This window comes from Malania oleifera, chromosome 3, assembly GCF_029873635.1.
Source record: "Malania oleifera isolate guangnan ecotype guangnan chromosome 3, ASM2987363v1, whole genome shotgun sequence".
NCBI classification, from domain to species: Eukaryota; Viridiplantae; Streptophyta; class Magnoliopsida; order Santalales; family Ximeniaceae; genus Malania; species Malania oleifera.
The window spans coordinates 5,473,278-5,495,277 of NC_080419.1; the positions used below are offsets into that span (position 1 = coordinate 5,473,278).

Below are 22,000 nucleotides of genomic sequence, written 5' to 3' on the forward strand. Positions count from 1 at the left end.
GCACGTCATTTTAGGGGCTGAGTAGAGCATAAATTTTTTGTCATGCTGCCTAAAGTCAAGAAACCGGGGAGGCCACTCCCAGGTATGGTCCAGGTGATAGTGCGGACTACGGGAGTGCCTCTCACGAGATCAGGTATTCAAATCCTCCCGGATTCATTTCTGTCCCTGGACTCCTGAATTTACTCTCCCTTTGGAGTTGTGAGGTCAACTTTAAGGGGCGTAGGAGTAGTCACATGAACCGTAAAATGGATTTGTGGATACCCGGTGCGTAATCCGAAAAAAAAAAAAAAAAAACAGGGGAAGCCACATCTGAAACATCAACGTGAAAGCACCGTTCAAATTGTACTTTTTTTGGACGGCCGAATCGCTATCAAGTTAGTCAAACCTCCTGCATTTATCACCTTCTGTCACGTGATGGGCGGCATCACGCTGATATCATTATGCCACGTGGCATTTCTTAATTTTACAAAAGAAAAAAAAAATCAGAAATATCATCTACCATCACATGTTGCTACCACCGGCTGACATGTGGTAACTAGGGGTGTACAATATTTACCAAAAAATCGAAAATCGACCAGAAACCAAACGGAAGAAAATTGCAGTTCAAAATTTCAATTTTTGGTTTCGATTTCGATTCTTGAAAATAGAAAATTCTTTAACTAATAATTTTCTAATAAATTCAATTTTGAATAAAGAAAATACAACTTCACATTTAATTTTAATTATCAAAATAGAAATCTGAAATAAAAAAGAGAGAAAAATAGTTTGTTTTTATAAACTTAGAGAGACTCCCCTCCCTCACGAATTTTCAGTGACGCAAGAGTATAAAAACTCTCAATGCTCTTAACCTCCTCACCCATTCTCGTCCCACATTTGGATGTGGTAGAGATTTGAAGTCTCTCCCCCGCCCATAAATATAGGTTTCCCCCTCCCTTCCTTCTCAACTCCCAACCCAGCTGCTAGCTGATGGGCTGAGGGTTTGCTTTATGACGCCTGACCCATATTTGGCTCCCCAGCTGCTAGCTGATGGGCTGAGGGTTTGCTTTATGGCGCCTGACCCATATTTGGCCCTCCATAAAAGGCCCTTTTAATAAAGGCTTAATTGGTGTGATGGACTTTGTATTGGGCTGAGTTTCAATTCAGTTAGAAATCAAAAACCGAATTGGAGGATTTTTTTTTTTGTTTAAAACTAAACCATTGTTTCACCGGATAATTGGGAAAAATAATTAAACATATTTAAACATTGGTTAAAAAAAATCGTAAATGAACCACAATTGTTTGATTCTCCGTGGAATAATACATTGTTCGATTCGATTTTCAGTTTTGCCCATAACCGAACCGATTACACCCCTAGTGGCAGCATCTCTTGCTACTATTTTGAACTGGATCGACTTGGTGGCTCAACTCAAGTTAACCCATTGACCCGGTTCAAATCGGTAGAACCGATTTAACCTCTTCTGAACTGGTCATTTTATTTTTTGAAATTAAAATTTACTTCATTTTTATTTTTTTAAAAATTGGGAAGGATAGTAAAAAAATCATAAAATATCAGGACACATTATTTTTAGTAAAAAAATCATAAAATATCAGGACACATTATTTTTAAAAAATTTGAAAAAAAATAAATAAAAATTCTTTGAGTCATTCTTGACTCGGGGAGCCAAAAAAATGGAAAAATAAAATATCAAAAATAAATAAAATGGAGAAAATTCTTTAAAAATCTCAAAAAAATTGCAGAAAAATATTAGAAAGTTCTTGAAAATTTTGGAAATCTAGGAATGTTTAAAAATCTTTTTGCTTAAATTTGATGAAATTATATGATCATTTTATATATTTAGTATCTATATATATCTTATTTTTTGTGTGTGCGCGTCCCGATGATAAAACAAAGGATAAAAAGATATTTCAAGCATCACCTATATTAGTTCTAAGGGGGTTTATTCAATAAGAATCCACACTTTTGGAGATCTTATTAGACATTTTTAAATTACACTTAATTTTACATTTTCTTTTGAAATTTTAATGTTTATTGAATTGTTTAAAAGTTAATTAAGAGTTACATGATTCAAATTAAAATAATTCATAATTAATTAGGTACCGTTTGTAGAACAGGTCTGTAAGAGGTACTAATATCTTCCCTTTGCATAATTATACTTCCGATCTCAGTTATGGTAAAAGCAAACCAAACTATTTATTCATTGACCTTTGAATTAATCTAAAAGACCAATTAACGAGTAATAATTATGTGAACTAACCGCACTTAGAAAAATAACAGGTTAGTGGCGATTCCAATTATCACCCCTCGTCGTTTCAGACCCATTCTCCGAGACATTCGGACACTGAGAGGTGGAGATTCTAACAAAATCACTACGAATTCTTGTTATTGGTTTTATTAGAATCTCTGAGTTATAGTGCACACCTTGCATGTGATTTTTGCATTAGTTGTGATTTTAATTGCAAAATTGTGAGTGTGTTTAATCGTTTTATTACCCTTGCCTATCTTGTTGTACCATTGAATGAAAACCTTAAAGAGTTCTCCTTCAATCTTGAAGGTTATGTCTTTGCATGACTTCAATGTTTGAAATCGGGAAGTCTTTGTTTTATGCAAGTCCTCATGGCAGTTAAAGGTAAGGTAAGGAGCATTTTTAAAATAAATAAAAATATTAAAAATAATCCTTAAAAAGATAACTGAGAGTTGTGTTCTTAGCACACTTTTGGGGGTCCTGAGATTAGGATAGTCTGTGTCCTTCATAGGGCTATACGATATTTAAAGGTCAGGTAATTGAATAAATTAAAGAATTAAAGTCTTGATCGATCAATTTTGAAAGTAATCTTTCGGTCAATTGGGTACCGTCCGTCGGATGAGTGTGAAGAGGCGCTAATATATTTTTTACATAATCGTACTGCCGAATCCAAACCTGGTGATGCAAATGATTGACTACTGCTTAGTGGCTTGCTTAGACCTAAGTGACCAATGAACTAGTGGTATGTTAAATAGGTGTCCTGAGATTAGGATAGTCTGTCTCCTTCGTAGGGCTATACGATATTTAAAGGTTAGGTAATTGAATAAATTAAAGAATTAAAGCCTTGATCGATCAATTTTGAAAGTAATCTTTAGGTCAATCGGGTACCGTCCGTCGGACGAGTACTGCCGAATCCAAACCTGGTGATGCAAATCATTGACTACTGCTTAGTGGCTTGCTTAGACCTAAGTGACCAATGAACTAGTGGTATGTTAAATAGGTGTCCTGAGATTAGGATAGTATGTCTCCTTCGTAGGGCTATATGATATTTAAAGGTTAGGTGATTGAATAAATTAAAGAATTAAAGCCTTGATCGATCAATTTTGAAAGTAATCTTTAGGTCAATCGGGTACCGTCCGCTGGACGAGTGTGAAGAGGAGCTAATACATTTTTTACATAACTGTACTGCTGAATCCAAACCTGGTGACGCAAATCATTGACTACTGCTTAGTGGCTTGCTTAGACTTAGTGACCAATGAACTAGTGGTATGTTAAATAGGTGTCCTGAGATTAGGATAGTCTGTCTCCTTCGTAGGGCTATACGATATTTAAAGGTTAGGTAATTGAATAAATTAAAGAATTAAAGCCTTGATCGATCAATTTTGAAAGTAATCTTTAGTTCAATCGAGTACCGTCCGCTGGACGAGTGTGAAGAGGAGCTAATACATTTTTTACATAACCGTACTGCCAAATCCAAACCTCGTGATGCAAATCATTGACTACTGCTTAGTGGCTTGCTTAGACCTAAGTGATCAATGAACTAGTGGTATGTTAAATAGGTGTTCTAACTGCGCATAAAATAAATAGGTTAGTGAAAACTTTGTAGTTTTTAAAGTAACCCATTTCTTAAACCATATATATTACTGGGTTTCATATCATTTACTACTCAATCAAAGCAATTTGGAGAATTGATCCTGCTCGTCACATGGGCCGGCCCCCCAAGACTTTGTGACAAATATTATTAATCACTCTCTTTGCCTCTGAAGAGCTAGGATCCTGTTGATATTTTACATAACAGCCCGGTGAAGAGCTTCCTTAAATGCATGTGTTTCTGCTTGATGAGCCAAGGAGCCTAGAACTTAGAACCCCTAAGATCCAGAAAAATACCTTTATCCAGATTCCTAAATATAGTACTAACAACAGCTATGTTCTCACATTGATTAGATTTGGAAGCAACATCACAACAGATAAAAACAAACAAATCCAGATAAATCAAAGCATTTAAGGCCCTTAGTTAATTTCTATTATCCGACTCATCATATCTTCCTGACAATTCAAGTCTCAGGAAGGATTGAAGCTTACTGAGTAATAGCAAGGGTTTCATGCTTAATGAATAATAGCAAAGGGTTTAAGCTTTTTCTATTGAAAACCAGATATTTCTCCCATTCCAAATAGATTAAAAGTAAACCGCAATATTGGATAGGATTTGATTAGAATGAGTTTTTCTGAAATTATATATATCTAAAATTATCTAGCACTTCCCCCGAATCGGAGAAACCTTCTAGCCTAGATTGTAGAGGGGAAGCAAACCAGATGCGCTAAGTAAAAGAATATTTAAGATTTCCCCCGAATCGGAGAAACCTTCTAGCCTAGATTGTAGAGGGGAAGCAAACCAGATGCGCTACGTAAAAGAATATTTAAGAAAAACATGACTAATATCCTTATCAACCAAACCACACAAGGCACATTATTGCTGTTCCTCAACTGATGATCATTCAAATTCTTCCTAGTAGGGAGGAGACTCTTCAGCATTTTCCACACAAGGATCTTATTTTTAGGCATGCATTTAATTTCCAACACTTTTTTTTAGCCATTTCTTTTTTCAAAGTTGAAGCTAGTTCCTGATTAAAGTGTCAATTATTTGGAGATCTCAATCTAAGAAGGTAGTGGTAGGCTAATTTCACTGAAAAGGAATAACTTTTTCTAAGAGTCTAAACCCTCTTTAGCTGATTTGCAACAATAGGGATGGAATTTCTTCTTTTTTTTTTAATTTTCTTCCATAAATAGTTAAGTAAAATCAAATTAAAATCATCCTTCTTCCATCTACAATTGCATTGGTTCATCAAGTTCACAAACCAGGAAAGGAAGATTAGAAATAGAAGTTGCACAAATTCAAATTTGAAACCCAATATTCATATTTTCAAACATAATAGTTGGAAAAATCATCAAACATTCTAAGCACTTTTTGATTGTTCAATTACGACAGTACCATAATTCTTTACACTTGCCCTTGTCCATTGATAATTTGAATTGCCTCACTACTTGTGTCAATAACTAATATTTGGCCATAAATAAGTGCAATTATAAAATAAATCAATCCTTTCATGACCACCCACATAGTTTGAATTTAAAAAACAAAAATTATTTCAAGCAAAAAATTGTAGAATGAGTGGTTGCATCTCGAACACTAAGTATCTAGTGCATGAATAATTGCACGAAGAAACCGTTTTATTCTATAGTTACTAAAAAGATGACAAGCAAATGCAAGCAATCTTGTTAGCCCTGTGTTTGTGTTGCGATTGATTGATTTATTGATTCTTCACATTTCTACTCTTACTTTCTCAAATTATCATATTTCTTTCCTTTTAGGTTTATAACTTAACAACTATACATGTATATAAAGCCAAGGATAACATAGAGTACATTACATTGCTTCAAGCTTCCATGATCAATCAACTATAAGGGCAATCCAACCCCATACACCATGACCAATCATGCTGCTCTCTTGAGCCCAAGCCCAAGCTTGCCCATGCAAATGCCCAAGTTCAAGCTCAAGCACATTTCTATATATACTTAAACACTGTATTTGTATTTGAGAGCATGACCTTCAAATCTTAGATTTAGATTTGGGTGTTTTGAATAAGTTTCTCTATTGAGCCCAAGCCCAAGCTCGCCCATGCACATGCCCAAGTTCAAGCCCAACCACATGTCTATATATACTTAAAGACACTATATTGGAGAGCATGACCTTCAAATCTTAGATTTAGATTTTGGGTGTTTTTAAATAATCAATAAATTTTATAATACATAACATTTAAACCCAATATAAATCTAAATCCAAAACCTCTCTAAATACAGGGGGAAAAAATATTTAAAAGCATAAATTTAGAAATTTATATTTTAATTGTGTTGATTTATAAAATAATTAATATACTTTTATATTACATTTTATTTAACCCAAATGCAGCGAGTTATGGAAGTCAAAAGATCAATCTCACATTCTTTGAGTTGGCCTCGTTGCATTTGCGAATTGGAGGACTCGCTGTATACTCAAAATGGAATTGTTTATCTCTTCCCAAAAAGGCAAAATCGCTAGTACATTGGCGAGAGAGAGAGTACTAGAGCATAGCATTTTGACTTATAAAAGCAAGGAAAATGTGTTTGTCAAAAGGAAACAAAATGAGAAGTCCCTCCATAGTAGTAGAGAGTAGAGAGTATACACATAAGCATCACCGAGAGAAGAGGGGGAGGAGGGAAACCCCGTTGACAGTGCGCATTTTGAATTCAGCGACCAGCCATGCTAATGCTGCGTCCGTCCTCCGTCGTTCCCCCATACAGCTGAAGCCTCAGAAACTGCACCTCCGTCTCCAGTCCCGCGTTCCTCTTCCTCTCCACTTCCAGTTCCATCCTCGTCCTCTCTAACGCCTCCATCAACTCCTCCTCTCTGCTCGTCAATCCCTCATCCTCCCCCCGAATCGCACCCATCAAAAGCCTCACCTGCTGCCTCTGAATCTGCAAACTCTGTTCCAGCCTCTCCAAGCTTCCTATCACCACTTCCTCCACCGGTCCTACTACGCGGCCGCCTCCCCCGGCATCAATCCCAGCTTCGATGCCGACAATGGGGTTCTCTGTGTCCTCCTCTTCTTCTGACCACGACGCACTCGCCTCTGTTTCCACTCGGGTAATTTCTTCATCTGCAGAGGCTTCATTTGTCTCTGTTTCCACTTGGCCAGTTTCTTCTCCCGCAGTGGCCTCAATTGCCTCGATTTCAGCTTGGGTTTCTTCTGCCGCAACTTGCTCAGGAGAGTTCTGATTCGACTCGCCGCCGACACTAGAATGCTCCGGTTCTATATCAGGAATGATCGTTTCGCCGCCGAACCGGACTTGTTTCACCACCAGATCGACTTCTCTCATGGCCGGGATCAATACCGGATTCAGTTCGAAGACTTCTCTCACGGCCGGGATCAATACCGGGTCCAGTTCGAATCCGTCCTCGTTAAAATTCCACCCGCTGATCCTCCTCTGTTTTTCACTCTGTCCTTCCTCGTCTTCTTCATCATCTTCCTGTACTGCTATTTTCGTAGGTGTCGATGCTTTAAGTTCGCTTTCTTTGAACCTCTGTTCAACGCTAGGCAGCCCCTGAAGCACATTCTTGGCCAGGAAATCGGGACCTTTGCAGTTCTTGAAGAACGAATGCTTCAATAGTTTCTCCGCGGAGGGTCTCTTCGACGGGTCTTGATCAAGACAAGAAGCCACCATGTCCTTGAAAGATTTCGAGAACTTCTGCTTCTTCGTACTTTCTCTGTTCTTTTCGTAATCAGAGAATCGAAAACGCTTTGTGATCTTCATGAGTAAGGATTTTGACGGAGGGAGGTGCGACAGAGGAGGACGCCCGTGGGCCAACTCAAGAGCAGTAATGCCGAATGACCATATGTCGGCCTTGAAACTGTACCCATTGTGAGAGTGTATCACTTCCGGCGCCATCCAGTACGGCGTCCCCGCAACGTCGGTCAGCATAAACGACGACGACGATGAAGGCGACGACAAAGACGCACGAGACGAATTGGACTCGTAAATCAAAGCAGAGACCCCAAAGTCCGCGAGCTTGACGGTCCCATTTGAATCGACAAGTATATTACCAGCTTTAATGTCTCTGTGAAGGTGGCCTTGGTTGTGCAGATAGGACAGAGCATGAAGAATTTCTTTGAGAACAATAGCAATACAGGGTTCCATCAAGCCATTTGGGAAAGAAGATGAAATTATGGATCGAAGAGAGCCAGCAGACATGAACGGCATCACGACCCAGAGGCAACGGCGGACGGTGAAGGAACAATGAGCGCTGAGGATGTTAGGGTGGGAAAGAAGCGACATGGTCTTCGCCTCTTGCCGGACATTGTCGAAATTGGCCCTGGACTGATCGAGGTCGATGGATTTGATGGCGACTACCGTCGAGTTCGGCAGACACAGGGCCTTGTAGACAATGGCGCTCACGCCGCTCCCAATTTTATCAAGAATCCGGTAGGAATTGGAGTCCAGAGGGTATTGGACTCTGCAGCGCTGCGAGTCTTCTTCTTGGCGATCAGTCATGATATCGATGATCTTGAAAATTGAAAATTTTGGGAGATGAGAAATGGCGCTATCTTGGGAATGAGTTCAAGGAAATGAAATGGGTTTTGGGAGGTCGAAAGGGTTTTCTTGAGGAAGATGAAAGAACGAACGCAAGGGTAAAAGAAAAAGATAAAAGAAGGGGTTTGAGCGGAATACCTGTGAAATATAAGTGAGATGATGCTTGTGAGTCACTGCTGCTTTATTTATATGGAGAGAGAGAGAGAGAGACGGTTGAGTTCTGGGGGCAGCGTACAGTTTAACGCAACGACATTACAGGCTGGCACGTGCATTCACCCCCAACCTCTCCTTAATTGTACAGCCTGTGTAAAAAAGCAATAATAAAAAGTTATTGTTATAAAACGTGTATATTATAGAATATGTTATAATTTTTAATATGTTCCTATAATAGTTTATTGTTAATATAATGTTTGTGTCATGTTTTACAAAAAAAAATAATAATAATTAGCAATATCTAATTCCTGAAAAACTAGACTACTGATTTTTTATACCTTCAAATTTCTTTACTTTAATTTTTTTATAATTATCTCTTTATTTCATTTTGACGATCAAATCTCTAATAGTATAATATAATCTTTTAATTTTTTGTTGGTATTATTTGAAGGTAAGAATCTTGTTTATTTATTTTAAACATTTGTTATCTATACAACTTCTATTTTTTTTTTTATCAAACTATATTTCTTATATTGAATACGTGTCCTTAAATGTTTTTATATTGAAATATATGTTTGTATAACATTTTCATTTTAATATTTACCTAACTTTGAATTTTTATTTATTTTTCAAAGTGATTTTATGCCATCAAATCTCACAAAACTTGAATTCGTTGTCCTTAATATTTTGGGAAGAAATGATCTACTATTGGTACTTGATGTTGAGATTCACCTTAATGTTATGAATCTTGGTTATGGTAACCCGAAATAAAAATAAAAAAATAAAAAAAATAAATATTATTAATCAATTAATTAATTAGATATTATTAAATTAATTAATTAATTAAACAAAAAAAATTAGTTGGAATATATATAGTTTAGTAAACGCTTCTTCAAGAAGCTTCTCACAATCCAATTGCGCCTCTCATCTCTTTCTCTGCATATCTCTCTACGCTCCTCATGCCTCTCTCTCTCTCTCTCAATACTTAGTCGATCAAAAAACGGAAAATACTGTTAGGTTCCATTCTTCGCTACCGTCAATTTAATCAAAGTGGATTTTTTGTAGAAGCGTCGTAGGCAGCACTCTTGAGATAAAGAAAACTCACTCTCTCTCCTCAATTTGTCTCAAATCTTTAGTCTAACTAACAATCTGAAACCACTACGTGGTTCTAGGAGCGTTTCTCTATAAGTCTAGCGGAGCAGATTTTTGAATTGGGTTTTTTAGGTATCAATCTAAGGTTAGGGTAAGATTTAGGAAATTAAGCAAATTGGTTATTTTTTGTAGTTTAATTATTTATTTGGAGTTTACAGGCCTAGTAAATGTTAAAATAGTATTTATTGGAGGTTGATTTGATTAAATTAGGATTTATTGAATTAGAGTACGGGTGAGCGCCATAGGTATAATTTCGGAATCCCTGCAAGCGTAATTTCTGGAAACCAGGTAAGGGGAATAGATTAAGCCAGTAATTTTGTAATTCAACTGGTTAAAATGGAAATTATATGTGTGTATATATATATATATATATATACAAGATTATCATATGGGCTTTAAAAAACCAACTGTTTAAACTATGATTTTGAGCATAGGGTTATGTTATTAGTTATTATTTGCGAAAATGGAATGATTAAAGTAATAAATTTTCTAGATAAATTGTGAAGATAATTTATCGTGTATATTTATAGTAAAATAGATGTTCAACATGAGTTGACTTATTATTTCAGATGATATAATTATGTGTATTATTCAAATCGTGTGTTATGAGTAAAAAGATAATATTGTGATGAATTATGATATATATATATATATATATATATATGTTGATTTTTTGAGTCCGATCCCTATTTTGATGTTAACAAAGTACAAGCATCTCATGTGTGCATTTAGTGTTTTTGAACAGACTCATGGTTCAGCATACACACGAGGTAAAGGATATGGAAGCTTGGAAGAATGTAAAGCTCATATCTGACGTATTCCATAGAGTTGAAGAGCAAAGAAGAAAGAAGAAGACGTGTGTTTAATTTGTTATAATTGCATTTATTTTTTATTCTAGTCTATAATATTGCATGCATTTGCATGATATGTTTGGACGCTCAGTAATGTCATAGTCAGACCGTAGGTTAATCAAATGACCGTATGAAAGACTTCGGTCGATTGAAAGTTGACCGACGTCAGGATTTTAGGGTAAATTAAAATGCCTAGATCATAGTTTGACCGTAGGACTCGTAGCCCTTTGCACAAAATGCTATAACTTATTCACACATGGTTGAATAGCTTCAAAAGACCAAACAAGACATTTTTATGAGGTTTCGGGCGACCGAACCAAGGCAGTTCAAATTGCCTTGGGCGACCGAACTGATGTCCGGTCAAAATTTTGATTTGGTTCGAGCAACCGAACCAATTTAACCTGAGCTTCCCCTGGCGACCGAACTCATGTCAGGTCACTTTTCCCCTTCCTTCGGCACCCAAACCCCATGCTCAAATATGCCTCAGGCGACCGAACTTGCTGATTCAGTTAACCAAACTTAACTTCGGGCACCCGAACTGTGGACATAAAGCTTTTTTCTTTGAGTCAGCCGACTGAACCGGAACTCGGGCACCTAAACTTCAAAATGACATTTTTCTATTGTGTCTGTTCGGGTGACTGAACCTATGGCTCGGTCGACCGAATCTCTCGGGTTGGGGTATTTTTTAAATGCTAAAATTGGTTTAAAATTAATTAAACTTTTCTAATAATACCCAGGGTGTCCCCAACGGTAAAAAATTTCCCTGAGTCTATATATACCCCTTCATAAACCAAGATTAGCAACTTTGAGTAGCCTAATTTTTCTCTCAAATATTTTTACTAATCAAAGTTCCCCCACATACTCTTTTTCTTGAAAAATCATTTTTGGGTCAAATCTTTTCATACTCCCCAAACTCTTTTTGACTCTTTTGTTGAAAACATTTTTTTAAAAGAGTATTTTTATTGGGCTGTTATTTTTAAAGTATGGTTATTGCAAAAACGTTTTGAGCATAAATCCTATCTTCTCCAAACAATATTATTGCAAATCTTCATTGGAGAAAATATTTGTTTTACATTTGATCTTTGAAACTTTTATTGCATGTCTCATATAATATCAAAGATCTTACACATTAGTTTTTGCAAAAATACTTTTAGAGCAAACCCTTGATTCTCTGGTGCGTTTGAAAATTATTTTTAGGAGAATATTTTATTAGGGTTCAAATCTTTGAAGCATCTTATCATATATATCTTTCTTTAAAGATTAGAATATTTATTTAGAAAAACATCCTTACTCTACTGAGCATAAATCATATCATAAGAGAGTGCATATTTTATGAGCTTAAGCATGTACATCTCTGCTTGTATTTCAGAAACCATGTTTTATGTACAAAATGGTTTTATTGTAACGGTTGGGTTCAACCCTTTAATTGAACTAGGGAGTCTCAGCCCCGTAAGTGAGACTAGTTCAGCTTAGCCTAATAATTGAGTTAGGATTTTTTTCGGCCCGTAAGGAGAGGATGTAAAAGGCTTTTGCTCCGCCCGGTTAAGTGAGCAGGTTTAATGGAATCCTTGGGGGGAATGCCCAAGGCAGGGATGTAGGCTGGTTTTGGCCGAACCTTGATAACAAATCTTGTGTCTCTTTCTCCCTATCTCATTTAAATTATTGCACTTTAAATTCAATATGTGTATGCCTATTTATTTACTGTTATATTTAGTTGCATGCACACATTTACATTGAATGAGATACACGTGTATGCATAAACCAATAGCTTAATCATTTTACATACACACGTTTAATATTGAACGGGATATGATAATTGGTGAATCGGCGTAATTATTTAAATTAGCGAAAAATTATTTAAAACCCAATTCACCGCCCCCCGTCTTGGGATCACACCAATTCCAACAATATATATACATACATATATATATATATATATATATATATATATATATATATATATGAGATGTTGGAAATACTGAAATGTGTTGAGAATATTTATTGTTAAATGTGAATGTTAAATTGCAAGTTATGGTTTGAGAACTTCGGTGGGGCATAGTAAATACAGTACTGTTGCGCATGATTTCTACAGAGATAGTGCACCCAAACTGTAAGAACCCGGGGTTTGGGGTGTGACACAAACGTCTCATGGAGAGTGTGGATATGAGATGGTTGATTGTGCTGTGTAGGGTTGTAAGGAATGAAAGGTATTTTTGGTATATCAACGTTAAATGTTGGTTGGCGTATTTTACAGGCAATGTATGAATTTTATTGCTAAACTATGTGACATGAAATTCTGTGCAAATATATGTTAAATGTTTAAAATGCAGGTTAAGTAAGTAATGCATTGTGAATAAAACATGATATGGACTACGTTGCTTGTGTGTGTTAATGCAACCATGTAAACAGCTAAAAAATGTTGGGTAAAACAGTTGAAAAATGCTGGGTAAATGTGTAACAGCTGAAAAATGCTGGGTAAAACAGTTGAAAGATGTTAGGTATGAAATGAAATGAAATGAAAAAATAAATGAATGAAATGAAAATGAAATGTGAAATGTGAACAATGTAAAATGGGAAAGAGTCACTTAAAGTGAAATAATAAAGTTATTAACATGAACATAGGTAAATGGTTGAACAATGACAGAAAGAATAATGTATTATGGTATTAGCAATATTTATGCTAGTAGAACATGTTACGTTTGGGCGAGACAAACTTTTCGTCCGAGGGCTTGCTGAGAAAGGCGAGTGCTCTGGTTGTATCAGGTGTAGCAACAGGCTGCATAACGTGTTAGGGTAGAGGGAAACTACTTGTGTGGGCGGGTAGATTTCCCTATTCTTGGGAGCCTTCACCGGTAAACTTTTGTATGAACTGTGTGAGTACGAGATTAATTTATCACTTAAGGGCTTACTAAGTAAGGTGAGTGCCCTGGTATGCTTTAGCTGTGACCTTTGGGTTGTCTAGGTATCAGAGCAGATAGGTGCTACTTGTATGGGCGGGTAATCACCCCTATCATTGGGTAATCTCGTGGGTTAAATCTTTGCATGTGATTGATTAGGATTAGAAAATGATTTCAGTGTTTATGATAATGTTTTGCAAATGTTACTAAAATGGTATTTATAAACTCATGTGAGCAACACACTGTTTTAATATATTGTTTATTCCCTTACTGAAACGTGTCTCATCCGAATATGAATTTATCTTTTTCAGGATTTCCTCAAGATCGAGCTTTGAGAGCTCGAAGTTTTTATAACATTATTGGGAAATAGAAAAAGAAAATGGTATATTTCTATGTTAATTTTAGGGAATGTAAATATTTATATTTTATGTTTTTATGTTTTAAGACTGTTGAGTAAGGAATGATTGTGAAAATACTGAAATGTTTTGGAGATTTGTGTATTTATGGAAATGCGGGTGTTGGATGGATATTGTGAAATTTAAATAGAGTTAGTAAACTGTGGAATTACAAAATGTGGTATTATAGAACTATGTTTATGGATATTATGATTATGTTTTTCCGCTGCGTATATTATGAATTATGATTTATCAGAGATTTTATCAAGTATAACGCACCGGACCTGGGTTTAAGGGTTCGGGGCGTTACATTATGGTATCAGAGTAATGTCCAGTCGGAAGTATGATTAATTTCACATCGCCTGGATATGGAAATGTTAGAGTATTAAGTTAGAGATGATTTATACCAGAGTATAGGAAACAACTAGGATAAGGATGATAGATGGATAGGTTAGGTTAGGTGTTGAGAAGTAGATATGGTGTAGGAAAGTATAGGATTTTGTTTTATAACTTGGAGACAGAAATCCCTTGACGAACTTCTGTGATTTTCTGATTCAGTCGACGATCTCAAAAAACCACGGCAAATCCATCGATGGTGATGTTTCTTAGTCGTGGTACTGGTCCTTATATAGAGGATTTGGATGTATATTGGGAATTATATAATTGTGTTGTTGGGATTATGGTATGACATATAGTAAATTGAAAATTTGTGGAAATGAATGATTAGGTAACGAATTTCGAGGACAAAATTTCTTAAGGAGAGGAGAATGTAAAGATTTGAAAATTTAAAATGATTAAATAATTAGGGAAAAATAAACCCATTTATCTCAGTTCAAATACAAATTTTACCCCTCTCTTATTTATTTAAACCCATTTATCTCGGTTCAGGTTCTTACAGGGAGAAACATTTAAGTTTACTCTCAAAATGATTTTCAGAAATGAAAGACTATGTGAGAGTAAATGCTTATGAATGCAAGAAATAGATGCCCATAGTAAAATGTTCTTTTCAAAAAGATTTTCAAAATGAATGGAAGAGAATGGTGCGTATAAAATATAACCTCAAAAAGATTTTGCAATATAAATATGTTTTAGGGAAACTTTGATTAGGATAAATATAGAGAGAAAAAATTTGCTAATTTTGAAAAATGAAGGGGAATATATAGTTTTTACGAAAAATATGACCGCTGGGACACGTTGGGTATTATTAAAAATATTTAATCAATTTTTAACCTCAATTACTCTTAATTACCTGTGGTAAAAATTTGGCAACTCGAGAGATTCGGCCGCCAGAACAGACACATGAAGAAAAGTGTATTTTTTATGTTCGGATGCCCTAGGATTGGTTCGGGTGGCTAAACTAGGCGATTTTCCAACATGCTTGAGGTTCGGTCGCCTGATCAAAAGTTCGGTCTGCTGAACTTCAACATTTGGTCTCCTGAGGTGAATTTGAACATGAAGTTTGGGTGCTCGGGGCAAGTCAAAAAGTACTCATTCAATGTTCAATCGACCGTGAACGTTCAGTTCATTTTGGTTTGATCGTAGGACCCAAGTCAAATTTTTGACCAGTGAACTATTCGGTCGATCAAGGCATTTTTAATGTGCCTAGTTCGGTTGCCCAAAGCCCTTTCATTTTTAAACCCTAAGCCATATTTTACCCCCGTTATTTTCCTAAGTGAAGTGCAGGGACCTAGGGACTATCTAAGGTCATTTGAGCCTACCGAAAAATTCCGGCGTCGGTCGACCTTGAGCCCTAAAGTTTTTCTACGGTCATTACTGAGCTTTCATTCATACCATGCATGCGAAACATTATTACACACCAAATAGAAAAACTAAATGCAATACAACTGAAATTTAAATATCTTCAATCTTCTTTGCTCTTGTGGCCTCCTTGGAATGCGCCAAATGACGTACATGTTCTTTGAGTTTCTTCTGGCTTCCATTTTCAACTCCTTATGTGTGTGTTCTAAAATGTTACCTCTTCAAGCACTAAATACACACATAAGACATTGATGGTTTGTTAGCATCAAAACAGAGATCGGACTCAAAAAGCCAACAAGAGCAATCATTCATTTTTGTTTGGCTAAGGACGTGTTGTATCACGTCATGGATGAGAATTCTTCTGCACTAGTTTGGTGAAAACGGGAATGACAATATATGTCTAAGGGTTCATCAAAATTTGCAAGTGTAGTGAATGAAGACTCAAAATGTAGTGATAGAGATATGCTACGTGTTTCATTGGGTTCAGAGTGCCTCACGAGTGATTCATGGATCTTAGATACTAGATGTTTTTATCCTAGAAAATGGTTTGACATATACAGGTCAATTTATACTGGTTGTATTTTGATGGAAAAATGATATTTCATGAAAAATGTTTGTTATTGGGAATGTTAAAATCAAAATGTATAATGGTGTTGTAAGAATCATATGTGATGTAAAGCATGAATCGGGTCTAAGGAAAAATGGTATTTCATTGGGAACTTTAGACCATAATGGATATTGTTACGAGTCTGAATGTGGAGAAATGAAAGTGTGTGAAGGTAACTTGATAGTGATGAAAGGGGAAAAAGTAGCAGAAAATATCTATGCACTGTAGGATTTTATGGTTGTAGGTGGAGTTGTAACTATTGAATCTGAGTCAAGTATCCTGTGGCATATGCGGTTAAAACATATAGGTGACTACATGTATTCAGACATTTGGGAACCAATGATGATAGCATCAAGGGATAGACATATGTATTTCGTGTGTTTATCACGAAGGGTCTTGGTGTACTTCATGCAATGGCTGAGGTGGAGAACTAGACCGGGAAAGAGATTCTCAAGTCAAACATTAGGGCTGAGTATGCTGGTTTTGTTCAAGGAGTTTTGTAAGCAGGGCAGGTTATATGTAGGGCTTGCAGGGTACTTCTTGGTGAAGTCAGTGAGTATGACGCGTTTCTTACGCGACCGATCGTCACAGGTATCGCTAGATGGCAAAGTTGCAGGTAAATTGTGGTCAGGTTTTGCGATGGACTACTCGGTTGTGAGTGAATGTCCACTGTTGCACTATTCTAGTGATGGAGGATCTAGACGTGGCGTTATGTTTGGACGGTACACTTTTTTGGGGTATAAGAAAGGTTGGTGCAAGTTGGGTGATCCTATGGCAAACAAAGGGGTGATCAAGGAGATGACTTCAGTGATAAAGTCATGGGACAGCGTACTCAGGCAAAGGAAGAGAAACAAATGCCATAAAACTGCAGTAGCATCAATCATATTATTCATGGGGAGTTAAGGACTTAGGGAAAAAATGCGGGGATTTCTATCTCGAGTCAACAATAGCACGGTATGAATGGGTATGTGATGCAAGTGGAGCAATAGACTTAGGGCAAAGATGACATAGTTCATATTGCAGGGAGTTTTTTCAGCTCAGGAGACCAGCAGGATCACGGTGGGCTCATGTGCACTATCAGATTACTACTCAGAAAAGTTGGTGAGGCTTTTAGTTTGAAGAGGGTGATAGGATGTCGTGGATTGATGTATATGTTGTGTGTGGATAACATGTTATTGGGTGGAAAGGCTTTGACTAAGACTAATCAGTTGGGAACTCTATTGAAAGGTTTTGACATGAATGTGTTGGGTACGACCAAGATAGGTCTTGATTTGCTTATTCGCGTGGAAAAAACTGCAGGGAGATTGGTTGTGATATCCCATAGAAGAAAGGCTTATAAGAATTACATGTTACTACCCATATCAACAAGGTGCACCTTTCTTTTCCTGAGCCTTCACATAAGAACTCCACCGTTAAGCGTGCTTGGCTTGGAGTGATCTTGGGATGGGTGACATTTTGGAAAGTTTTCTCAGGAAGTGTGTGAGTGAGGACAAAACACATTGAAAAGGACACGTGTTGGTCTGTGGAGCCAATCATTAGTTTGATAAGGTCCGCTCCCCTGTTTTCTAGTCCAAGTGGAAGTGGAGAGACGCAGTGCTCTCTGGCAAACCCAAGTTAGGGCGTTACAAATGGTATCAGAGCAATTACCCAGCTGAAAGTGTGATGATTCACATCGCCTAGGTTTGAAAATGTGGATTCGCAATGAGGATGTTGCGTTCTGTAAGTGGGGGAGAATGTGATACCCTGTGGAAGAAAGGTTTAAAAGGATTAGATGTTACTACCCATATCAACAAGGTGCACCTTTCTTTTCAGGAGTCTTCCCATAAGAACTCCATGATTAAGCATGCTTGGCTTGGAGTAATCTTGGGATGGGTGACCTTTTGGGAAGTTTCCTCAGAAAGTGTGTGAGTGAGGAAAAAACACACTGAAAAGGACACGTGTTTGTCTGTGGGGCTAGTCATTAGTCTGATAAGGCCCACCCCCAAGTTGTATGGTCCAGGTGGAGGAGAAGAAACGCAGTGCTCCTTGGTAGACTCAAGTTTGGGTGTTACAAATGGTATTAAAGCAATTACCCAGCCGGAAGTGTGATGAGATTCACATCTCCTGGGTTTGGAAATGTGGGTTCGCAATGAGGATGTTGCGTTCTCTAAGTGGGGGAGAATGTGATATCCCATGGAAGAAAGGCTTAAAAGGATTAAATGTTACTACCCATATCAACAAGGTGCACCTTTATTTTCGGCAACTTTCCTATAAGAACTCTACGGTTAAGTGGAGGAGGAGGAGGAGAGACATAGTGCTCCCTGACAGACCCAATTTAGGGTGTTACATTGGTGTTATCTCAAGGTGGTTTTGTGAACAGGGCTACAAGGAGATTGGTGTTATCTTAGGGTGACTTTATGGATGGAACCGCAGGGAGACTTCGTTTTCTTTCTCAAGGGGGTTCTACGGAGAATCGATATGGAAGGTCTACCATATGGTACCCAAGGATGGGTTGTGATGTCTGGGATATGTCAAAGGTTCCCATGATTGCAATGGGGTGTTTCAGCAGGTAACAAAGTGAATCATCAGTTGTTAGTTTTGTTAAAGACTATATAAGAGGCTTTAGTGATTAAAGCTTGCAGCTTTTGTGTTTATTATTGTGGGACAATCTTATGGGAAGCCTAGGGTGAAGTCTTCGGGTGTTGAATCTACAATTGTATTGGCGTTGATGGTAGAAGTTGAAACTGCCATCAGCAAGTTCAAGTGGTGTTGCTTGGACTTGGTGTGTCCAAGTGCTAGAAGGGAGACGGTCCCAACCGAACGTTCTGAGTTCAAGGTGGAGTAGTCATATATGTTTTTCAGGTTTCTCCTAAAGGGCGTATAATCGCCAAGGTGAAGATTGTTGTTTATCGTGTGACTCTTTTACTTCGGGGGTTTATAAACATAGGGAGAAAAACATATGGATGTGTTCTTGGTGTAAGGCAACAGCAAAGGCTCGTCGAAGAGCACAAAGTGCTCGTCGACGAGGAGTTACCAAAAGTAAGAAAATCTCAGAGTTTAATGACTCGTCGAGGAGGGGTCTTCTTTGTCTCATCGACGAGTGCCCTGTTCTCATCGACGAGTGCTTTTGGGCTGCGAGAAAATATTTGAATTTTGAATGTAAACGGTGTGACGATTGGGGATTCGAAGGGAAGTCTCCGAGGGCTTGTTATATATGTTTTTCTAGGTATCTTTTGACATGTAAAAGAGTGAGAGAGGGTGAGAGAAGGAGAGCAGATCATTGTAGTGTGTAATATTTGATCTTCATAGTGAAATCTCTTGCCGATTGCTCTCATAGATGTAGGCTTTGCCGAACCACGTAATTCCTTGTATCATTGTCTTATCTTTACTTTCTTTATATTACTATGGTTGTGGAATAATTCTGTATTTCACCATTAAGATTGTTGCATATGGTATTGTTTGATCCTTTACAATGCTTATTCTGCTCTCTCTCTCTCTCTCTCCCTTCTCTCTTTGATTTCGGGCCGAATTTCCGCCGGTTCGAGGATCTGAAGCCACCACGACGCTCCTGGGGAAGTTCTCTCCAAATCTGCTAGAGCGGATCATTGGTAGAAGCTGGTCGAAATATATTCCTGAGTTGAGGTAAGACTTTTTATGCCAAATTTGGTCTTATTGTTGTTATAGTAAATGATATTCGCATGAAAATACTGAAATTTAGTTTTGCGAGTTGTCGATTTTAGGGTGTTGAATAGGAAATCGTACGGGTATGAGACCAGAATTCATAGGAGCTTTTCAGTTGCGAGGTAAGGGGATAAATTAAAACAGTTATTTTCTATTGAAATTACTATTATTTAATAGTAGAATAATTTTCAGAAAGCATGTGATTATATACGAGCATAATTGAGAAAAGGTAAGTTTGGGAAAATACTGCAATTGTACAAGAAATGTGTTTTCAGAAGGAATATACGGTTTTCTTCAATTTGTGTGGCATGAATAATAATATTATTATTATTATATATATATATATATATATATATATAAAATACTATGTTAACTTAGATTTACAAGATAAAGCATGTTGATAAGTATTTTCAGGAATAACATGGTAAACACAGTAAATTATGTTTTCAGAATATATGATATGTTCGGCACAAGACCGTAATTGATGTTTGGCGCGAGGCCGTATTTACTCATGTTATTCAGCACGAGGCTGTATTTATTTATGTTTTCGGCACGAGGCCGTAATTATTATGTTAATGTAAGATTTATAAAATGCTATTAGTTGATTTATGATAAATAGTATATGTTGATGTACTATATGTTATCAGATCTCGGATGTTAGTTTAGTTCAGTTTCAGGAGCATGGTACCGTAGCTTATAGATAAGATATTTATGATCAAATTGATGAGGCTTTCAGTGTAGAGTGTAGACGTCCACCTGGCAGTCTAGACCAGGGTGTGGCGGGCCCATCGTACTTACAGACTTTTGACTCGGCAATGGTAGGCCAGCCATTGTCGGGTCCTGCATTCAGGCTGCACAACCCGTCATGGGGGGTAATACATGACATCAGCTAACTATTCATCCTAGGCAGTTTTCAGTATTATTGATTATATCATATAACACATAATTAGTATGATTACTTGAAAGTATGAAATTATATGTTTATTTAATCATATTATAATTTATGTTTATGGTATGTGAAATGTATGGTATATGTATTACAACATTAAATATTCATGTTGCCACACAACTGATTTTAATTTATTTGTCCTTACTGAGAGGTGTCTCACCCCGCATATTAAATGATTTTTCTAGAAACCTGGAGGGACTGACGGGTCTGGGTCGTCGTTGAGTGAGTTGAACTTCCTTGCTGGAAGGGTAAGTTCTGATCTAGGATCAGGAGATTTTTGTTGTGAGATCCTAGGTTTATTTTGGTATTTTTGGGAGATTGTATATAAACACAGGTATTTGGTAATGTAGTTGACTCTGGTGTTTGAATTTTATGGTTACGAAAATGTGATTTAAATTTATTGCTGCTTAAGTTTCCGCTGTGTATGACAAGTGTCCCTGATACCCACAGGTTCTGGTTGACCATTTTATCCATTATGTTTCATTGTATGTTAAATTAAGCAGGACGTTACAATTTGGTATCAGAGCAAAGGGCTAGTTACCCCGATCCCCGGGAACTCTTACTTATGAATGATTGTGGCGAAGTAAGACTCTCCGCCTGGGGGCTTGCTGAATTGAGGGACGGCGATACGTAATGCCTTAATCTCAGTGAGTGCTTTGATAGGTACTCGTTGTTGCCATGAGCGCAAGGCCCATAAGGAAAGTGACAACGCCCGAAAAGGGGACGTTACAGGATGTCTATTCAATAGTTGTAGTGTCATCATCCAATTCGGCACCCTCAATGTCGGCATGGGCAGACCTGTGAACTAACCGACAAGGTTCATCTGCGACAATTAAACTGCATACATGCAGCGGCAATTAGTCTAGCCAAGCATATCGACACACAGTCAAATAACTGGATGTCCCCCATCATATGCTTCTGTAACAGAATGTTATAATAATATTAATAAGTTACTGAAAGTAGTTATATGTTCACTATATGCATTGAATAATTTATTCACTCACCACTATCTTATGCAAACTGGAAGTCCTACTTAATTATGCAACAAATAGTGATAGATTGGTACCATTCACTATATCCATCCTCGGCCCATAGAGGTGTATGCCAACGTAGTGGAAGATTAGTCAGTATGTGGACGACATGGTCCAGTCATTCTTGCCACATATGGAGGGTACAATTGTAGAATGTACGCCACTCAATATGATAATT

General features: G+C 37.2%; 1 protein-coding gene across 1 annotated transcript; it reads right to left on the reverse strand.

The window, feature by feature from the left end:
• Positions 1-6,292: 6,292 nt before the first annotated feature.
• On the reverse strand, positions 6,293-8,400 carry LOC131151767 (serine/threonine-protein kinase BLUS1). Its single transcript, XM_058103169.1, has one exon. It carries the CDS (start codon positions 8,328-8,330, stop codon positions 6,528-6,530), a length of 1,803 nt encoding a protein of 600 aa, XP_057959152.1. The 5' UTR covers positions 8,331-8,400; the 3' UTR covers positions 6,293-6,527.
• Positions 8,401-22,000: the final 13,600 nt, after the last annotated feature.